Raw genomic sequence first — 8,670 nt, forward strand, 5'->3', positions numbered from 1 at the left:
ATTTATCATTATTATATATAAAAATAAAATAAAATCACTACAATATTTATTAATATTAAAAAATTACTATAATATTTATTACTAAAAATAAAATCACTATAATATTTATGAGATCCACATATTTTTTAACTATTTATCTAAAAGTCAATAACTCAACATATTTCACACATCCAAACAACTAAAAATATTTTTAATAAAATCCACAAACTCACTCTAATTTCTAATCATAATTATTCATAAATATTTTCAACATTTCTTAAATATTCTTATATCGAAACGTACGTTTCACCAGTGCTAACTTGTTTGATATATCACTGTTTAATTTCGTTTGAGAGAGAACACCTGTATGCAGAACAAGTCAGGATTGGGAACTCGTAACCCGGGTCCCGGAGCATGCAGTAGGTCCCCAAGGCCACGTGTCATGTCAAGGTACGTGTGTACACCAAGTGTAGTCATGCCCCTCGATCCCATGCATTCCGCTTCTGCATGCACCGCCCTCCTGCATGGCCCCTCCCAAAAGCAAACCAATAAAATATGCTATCCTAAAGGTCAAAAAACATTACATTATCTTGATAATTTGAATACATACATCACTCTTTTTTTTAGTCATGGGCGAATAAGATAAATCCCTGATTCCAAGAGGGGAAAAAATATTATAGAAAGTAAAATTAATATATATTGATGGTCTTACACTCTTATATATAGTTCTCTCTCTCTCTCTCTCTCTCTCTTTTTTTTTTTTTGGTCATAAGAATTAAACAAATATGTTACGAGGTGGAATAGGGATTCAACTCTCTAAACCGACGCAAAATACATTTTTATTTCTTAGGGCACCTGTCCGGATGAGCCTGCTAGTAGAAACCTTTCTCAGCGTCTTGGGGAGAACCAGCACCTCGTACGGGTCACGTATGACAACATGGTTAAAGGAAAAAAACAACCAATTGAAAAGGATTATACGACTTTTGTTCCGTTCTTTCTAAACACAATGTCTGCACGATGATCATAGCGCGTCCTGTTCCTCTCAATTAAATTGGATTATTCGCTATTGAATCAGGATAACCTATCTCCAATAAGAATTATTCAATGGTGGAATATTGCGAAAAATATTCAAGTTGAAGACAAATAGCAACTGCTGGGATATTGCCATTTTCTGTGTCTATGAAAACTAAACTATTATATGTTAGGTAGAAAACGATGACAATAGCTCGGGTAAAAAATTAGAGGAAATTCAAGAATATGAACACAAAAAAAAAAGATATATTAATTGTTTTATCTGATCAAATCAGAAACGCATGCAATACTTGTTAATTAGGCATCGTAGGTTGAAATAGACGGATAATTGATGGTTACGTGTTTGATGCCGAATTACTAAATGCAAATAATATATATGAACATAATATAGCATGGATGCAGAACTTACAGGAGGCTCGTTGTTACGAATCCACAAACACACAAAAAAAAAAAAAACCCTCATAAATAAGCAAATTACAATACCATCTAGCTAGCTAGGTCGGCATCTTGTTGAACTTAATTTGCTTTTTTGCAGTTGAAATTAATTATGACCATGATATATGATATTGTTCATATCAACGCCATCCACGTGGAAGTATTAATTGCAACCGTCAGCACTTCCTTGCCCATGATATCAATCATGGCCATTTATAATGGAAAATATCTCCAGCTGCTTTTTCAATTTTACATTCATTCATCCCTCCAATCATATGGTCCCTACAATTATGATAAATCATACTCTGCAAAATATATATATACTATATACTGCTCGATGAAGTAAAAGCTACAACTTTCCTCGCAGGATTCTTTAAGATGGAATATCATTAACTTCTGAAAAATGGGAAAAATTGACGAGCCAACTTAGAAGGGAGAAAATTGACATAAATTAGTGAGAGAACCCATTTCACTTCATGTATAAAGCCACAAAATGTAAATATCACGGTCACCTGCATTACTCAACAAAACCGAGGACCACCAGCGATCAGATGTGGAACTGGAGCATTGCTCTTTGTCCTGCTCAGTTACTCTCGTTTCATAAATCGAGAGAGCCCCCCCTATACATCACGAGAATTTGCACAAGTGCTGACTTGTCCGCCTTGTCCTGTTAACTTCCAACTCCTTTCTCACAAATGAAAATGCTGTAAATATCACTAGATATGGCTGCTGTGCTTGATGACACAGCTAAAAAGATCATCACCCATGATACTAGTCTGTCATTCTTTGTGGCAATTCCATGAGTGTCCCTGCGCAACAGATTTACTTATTCACAGTTAACAGGTTGAAAGAATTACAAAAGCATGGCTTCATGACAGAGCATGACTTTAGGCACACTAACTACCACAGAATTCAACTACAAATAAAAGTTAAATTCACTCTCAGAAAAGCCTTAACTTCTTGTAACTAACTTACATCATTCAGCTCTATCCATGTCCATATCTTTAATCGTGGAAAAAATGCTTAACCAATCTAACACCAACTTCCTATGCACACATAGTTAGGAGCGATAAGAGAAAAAGAAAACAAAAAGTGGAATTAATCACACGACACAAGATTTATGTGGTTTGACAATGTGCCTTCGTCCATGGAATTGCAGAGGATTTTATTTCAGATGATAACCGAATCCAGTGCATCAGCAGTAGAAGTGAATAATATAATATATATATATATATATATAGTAAACCCTAATCAGCGGGTTGGGTTGGATCAAGAGCCAAAAGCGGGTTAGAATTTTTTTCCCGGGATCCCCCATGACATTTGTCCATGAGTGCTCTCGGCTTGGGCTTATTGGCCCCAGCCTCATTGAAGATCCACCAAAAAGCCGCAATGGATTCTTGTTGGGTCAGGTCATCAACCGGGCTGCCACAAACAGAACTAGGCTCCACGCAGAAAAATCCAACACTAGATAGTATGATAACATGGGTCCTTTCATTGACAGCCACCTAATTGGTGAAAGAGTAAACAACCACATTGAAAAAGCTTATAGCATGGCTATAAATATAAACTAGATACTCCTTTCCTTTTATCTATGTGACTGAAGATAAGCACAGATATTTATTATTAATATTATCTTTACATATTGTTTAGTCATAATGTTAAACCCGACAGTCTTCAAGTTTTGGTCCATCTATTAGCTAAAAGGCAGCAAGCATTTGGATGATCTTCAGTCAACCACTGCTTCATGTGATGTAATAAGCAAATCAACATGGTTCCTTTTGCTTACCTAAGAGCAACTGCGGCTGGAAAGATGAATCCAACAGAGATGGCAGCTGTGGCTCCAGTGAACTGAAAGGCATCCCAAATGCTAGGCACAAAGTTGGCTCCAACAAAGATAAGACCCATGAGAACTGCAGTTACTGAGAAGAATCTCCGCTTGTCAAGTGAAATGGGAATGGCATAGGGAAAAAGAAGACCATCTAGGTTGAGGCGAAGAGAGAAAAACACAATTGGAAATACAAGCATCAGGTGGATGCCATAGCTGACCCTAACCACATCATCAAGTAATGAGCTATACGGTATTCCAAGATCACCATCAAAATTGGCAAGAACATCATCTAATGTGTGATCCCCAAAAAGAAGAAATCCAAAGAAGCTGGTAGCAATGTAAAGAGATGAGCATAATGTGAGTGACGCTCGGACTATTGACTTCATTTGGGAGGGATCCCTTAGCTCATTCTCTATTGGATGAACTGCAAAATGCATTTGAGCAAGCAAACAGCCCAAAGGTTAACACAATGATGCAATAAATTAACATCAATTCGATATCTTCTGCATATTGCTTTCACAAAAACAAGCCATATAGCTTTCACCACCTTTTTGTGTGTTTGAGTGGTGCTAGTGACAAGTCAAAGTTATAGACCATAAAGATGAGTGGTTATGGTTGTAAATGTTGTAGGAATGGCAAACTAAGACAGGCAAATCATCTCATGTCAAACTATTTGAAAAACCATTGTTCCCTGAAATAAAAGAAGTGTTTTTTTCGTCCTTAAAAAAAAAATGGAGGAGGGGGATATCATTTTACACTATATAAACTCACATGAACCTTTTTGCCACTAACAGGTTGACATGCCTTCTCAAACAGAATGCATCTAGAAATCTTTTGAAAATCCTTTCAAATGATATTAATGGATTCAAAACAATTCTATATTAGCTAATAGTCATTTTTTCGTCCATTATAGTGTTAAAAACATATAGCCAAGGAGTCTAGCTAGGAATGAAATTTGAGTAATTAAGAAGGTAAAAAAACGAAAAAGAAAAAGAGCAGGATCAACCCCTAATATTAGATTGTACTTTGAAGGCAGTGTTGAGTAACTGCTATAAAAGTTATTGTCAAAACTTACTATTATGGTGGCAGATATAGGCAGTGACAAGAATTGGGATAGTTGTAAAAAGCTTCCAAAAGGATGCCTGGTTAACAAGTTCAGGCATCATACGAGGCATTTTCATGCTCCCATCCATCATTTTAACGATTGCTACTCCCGCTGTGATTGCCACAAACACAATGGCCAAACCCACTGACAAAGCCGAAGTGTATCTCAAGGAATCTAACATCATCAATAAGATATAAACGCACAAAAATCAATAATATTTCTCACAATTGTTAGACCAGTTAATAACTAAAACCAGAAAGGTGAATGCACTCTACAGCCAGAAATAATTCTGCAAATTTATATAAGCATGTTCTGCAATCATATATCATATTGTAGGAACAAGAGAAGAAACTAATGCAACTCCCTTTAACTGTGTACTCTGTCAAGTTTAGTAGAGTTGTAAAGGAGCTCTATTGGCAGTTCTACTTGTGCACTTGGATGGGAGTGATACGAGTACGATAACTATATAACATATATCAAAAGATTTTGACCCAATTGTAAGACTAAGGTTGTGTTTGGATAGACAGTTCAGATGAGATGAGATGAGATGTTTTGAATAGTAGTTGAAGAAAATATTGTTAAATATAATTTTTTAGTATTATTTTTATTTTGAGATTTGAAAAAATTGAATTGCTTATTATACTTTTGTATGAGGTTTTGGGATAAGACGAGATAAGGAGGTTTGTGTATTCAAACCCAGCCTAAGAAGCCAAAGATCAGCTAGCCAGTGGCAAATTTGCTTTATGAAGAACAGGTTAGTGTCTAACAATTTGCCAGGTAAATAAACACCACATGAGATAACAAGAATGCACGCTTTCATTCAAGAATGGAAGCAAATTAGTAATTATATCAGGCATAGCATACTAAAAGGCGTAGCGAATCAAGTGCCACAGATGAGAGAATGTAATCAAATGCGTGTATGGTTAAACATATATAAAAGGTGGAGACCTACCAACGCGCTTGAATGAAATGAGAGGAGCAAAGACAAAGAGCGTAGTGACAAGCAGTAAGGAGAAGCGTGTGGTCCACCAATGCTGACCAAACCATTCTTCCACCAAACCCAAATGCTTCACCCCATCTGACCATGTCCCAGATAACACATCACCTGCACATAAATGCATAATTACTAAATGTACATAAAAATGAAAAACAAATTTTTCCTTAGTGGTTATTTTATATGCTGATCACATTCAGAGCAGATATGACTCTGATGAACTATTGACATGTTATACCATGAGGGGTTTAGAGCAACTGTTTGGAAACATGTTAACCAGCTAGGCTATTGCACCTGGCATAAGTTAGCAGTGACCTCCAGAAGCTTAATTATAAAACTAACCTAATCCTGTTGACGACATGTGAGATGCTTGGATGGATGGAAAAAGGGAAATCTTTCACACACTGATATCAACCTATTTCTATTCTGAGCGATACATATAACGTGGTCAAACGAAAATGTCAAATCATGACACATAGTCACAATCACCTGATCAAGGACGGGGCTTGTCATGATACTTGTCAAATAGTAACACTACCATAAGACTCAACGTACTTGTTATTAAGGAAGCTTCCCCTGTAATACTGAACCGGTAAAATCAATAAGGCCAACTAGGAGCTCGTATCTAAACCAAACAAAAAAAACTAGGAGCTCATAATTCAAGAAGGCTATGGACTAGTTTGGATCTAGAGATAAGTTGAGATAATTTATAAATAATAGAATAAAAGTTGAATTGTTTATTATATTTTATGTAAAAATTTAGAAAAATTATTTTGAGATTTGAAAAAATTAAATTGTTTATTATATTTTATGTGAGAATTTGAAAAAATTATAATAATGAAATGAGATAAATTGAAGTAAATTTTGAATTCAAAAGATGCCATATCATACAATGATATGAGTTGAAATGACCTCCAAACCGGCATAATCTTCTCAAAGGTTGAGTAGGCCTTCTGATATTTCCTTGCTTTTTGATTCTTCTGATCACTCAGATTATCATTTTTGTCCACAAGCAACTTACTCCTTCGATACATTATATTTTAACAATTCTCGGTTACGCCCTCTACTGGCACGTATGGGTAATTGCATATATTCTATTCTTGTAGCTAAAGTCCTTACAGGTGGTTCATTCATGCGGTTGATGCCCCTCTACTGACTCTATGTTCAAATCAATTCTGGTTTTACTTAGACTAATTGCGAATCCCAAAAGATACCGTGAACAGAATTTCCGAATTTAGCGTCGACCCAATTCGGAAACCTAAAGCGAAGATTCAACAAAAAAGAAATGTCTACAATCACGAAAGAAAATCAAATTTAGGACAAAGGTCCGTACCGATTATGATCATGTAGACAACGAGCATACCGATATTGTTAACCACAATGCAGACCTGCAAGATAGTCCGCCCGGCCACGCCGAAGGCGTCGCCGACTACACCCGAATACGTGGTTGACTTGGAAGCTCGACTGAACCTGAGGATCATTTCGATGGACGACTCCGTCAAGATAGCACCCAAGGCAATCATGATCAGTCCCGGAACCAGCCCCAACTGCTTGACGGCGGCGGGGAGAGCCATGATACCTGCCCCGACAATGGTGGTGGCGAGGTTGAAGACTGCGCCGGAGTACGACGCACCGTTGAAACCGACCTCGTGGTCGTCGTATTTCTGTGGGGAGAGGAGAGGTGTACGAGGGTTGCGGCGGTACTTCCGGTCCGAGGAGGGCAGAATCGTCATTTTCTGACGGACTAGCCGTTCTCAGAGAGAGAGAGAGAGAGAGAAGTGGGTACTGTATTTTGGGTGGAGGGGATTTGGTAACGGACTTTTTTTAACGTTATTGAAAGGGAAAGATGTTCACGCGGGAGCCGGCGTCTACAAACGACCGTCCTTTAAGCGTACATTACAAGTAATCATAGGAACTAGACGCGTGGATAAAAAACAAAAAAGTTTATATAAGCCAGAAGGTAGTTGATACACGTCGTTTTTGGGTTGGGTATGGCTTCGAGGTTCCCGTCAGTTGGAGGCCCGTTCGTGTTGCTCACGACAAAAAGATAGCCCTTCCTACGTGACCAAGCTGTCACTGCAGCACAAGGAAATCCCATAGGGATGTCAGATGTTGACACCTAAGACCTAACCCTGTATCCGACTTCAGAGGTATGATGATGCTCGGTCCTGTGCGGGTGCCTCATTGCGTCGATTTGATGTTTGGGCTCCCACATTAGTACCAAGACGAAGCCCCCTCCCTTCGAAACCTTCAAAGGTCAGCTGAAGATATAATAACACTCTCGTTGGAATAGTTAAATTAAAATACATTTTTGATAAATATAAGATAAATTTAATTTTTAACTATTTCATTTATATAAATCTCTATATTAAAATAGTTATTTTTTCATTATATGACAATAAAATAATATAAGATAAATTTAATTTTAACTATTCACATCAAATCTCCAAATTGAATTATCTATTTATTCATTATATAGTAATGAGTAATTAATAATTTTGAAAATTTTTTAATTTTTTTTAATTATGAATTTATTTTATTTTTTCATATTTTACTATTTATAATATTATATATTAATTTGTAATTGTATTATAATTATATTTTTTCAATTGTCATTTAAAATGGAGAGAGAAATAATTAATATTAAAAGGAAAGAGAAAGAAATAATATAAAAAGAATTTGATGAATGAATAGTATCTTCCAAATTTAGAAATTAATTTGGATATTACTGTAGCTATATTCCAAATATTTGGAATATAGCTAATTCAATGTGAGCAATTTATCCACCTAATAGCTAAATTCTCATTGGATTTAGCTTTTAGCTAATCCAATGAGAATGCTCTAAGGTAATAATATCCTTCTAACAGGTTTACTCATCTTTATCACTCATGTTATTTATTTTTTTATTTTTTATTTTTTATTTTTTTAAAATATTTTTTTAACATCCTTAATTATTAAAAAAATTAAAAAATATATATAATTTTACTAATAATCATTTTCTTAACTATTAAATAAAATAAAAAAATATAAAAAAATCAAATATAAAAAAAGAAATAAATTAATAATAAATTAAAAGTAATCTTATCATTTTCCGAAGATATATAAGAGGCAACAAAGCAAACCTTAGGGAGGTATGTTACGGAATGGTAGGCAGATATCCTATTAGTTTAGATATAATTAAAAGTATTTTGTTAAAGGTACTACTTAAAGAAAAGAGGCCGATGTGGTCATCAAGAAATTTCACAAACTGACGTGGTAGTACATTACGTTATTTTTATTTTATTTTATCTTTTTTAG

General features: G+C 35.5%; 1 protein-coding gene across 2 annotated transcripts; it reads right to left on the bottom strand.

The window, feature by feature from the left end:
- Positions 1-1,658: 1,658 nt before the first annotated feature.
- Positions 1,659-7,191, bottom strand: LOC118343656 (amino acid transporter AVT6A-like). 2 transcript variants are annotated; one of them, XM_035687215.1, is made up of 6 exons: positions 6,707-7,191; positions 5,332-5,484; positions 4,350-4,553; positions 3,233-3,698; positions 2,422-2,492; positions 2,191-2,255 (listed from the first exon to the last, which is right to left on the bottom strand). In XM_035687215.1, the coding sequence occupies exons 1-5, from the start codon at positions 7,104-7,106 to the stop codon at positions 2,423-2,425; spliced, it is 1,293 nt and encodes a 430-aa protein (XP_035543108.1). In that variant the 5' UTR covers positions 7,107-7,191; the 3' UTR covers positions 2,191-2,255; position 2,422. The 2 variants fall into 2 exon arrangements, with proteins under 2 accessions (XP_035543107.1, XP_035543108.1); XM_035687214.1 differs by lacking the exon at positions 2,422-2,492 and having other exon boundaries at positions 1,659-2,255.
- Between the last annotated feature and the right edge of the window lie 1,479 nt (positions 7,192-8,670).

This window comes from Juglans regia, unplaced genomic scaffold (assembly GCF_001411555.2).
Source record: "Juglans regia cultivar Chandler unplaced genomic scaffold, Walnut 2.0 Scaffold_749, whole genome shotgun sequence".
NCBI lineage: Eukaryota > Viridiplantae > Streptophyta > Magnoliopsida > Fagales > Juglandaceae > Juglans > Juglans regia.

Excerpts from the sequence above, each read along its gene's own strand:
- LOC118343656 (XM_035687214.1), bottom strand. The coding sequence starts at position 7,106 with ATGACGATTCTGCCCTCCTCGGACCGGAAGTACCGCCGCAACCCTCGT. Across the intron at positions 5,485-6,706 it reads TGTCTACATGATCATAATCG|GTGATGTGTTATCTGGGACA; the intron begins GTACGGACCTTT and ends ATTTATGTGCAG. Across the intron at positions 4,554-5,331 it reads CATTTCATTCAAGCGCGTTG|ATTCCTTGAGATACACTTCG; the intron begins GTAGGTCTCCAC and ends TGATGATGTTAG.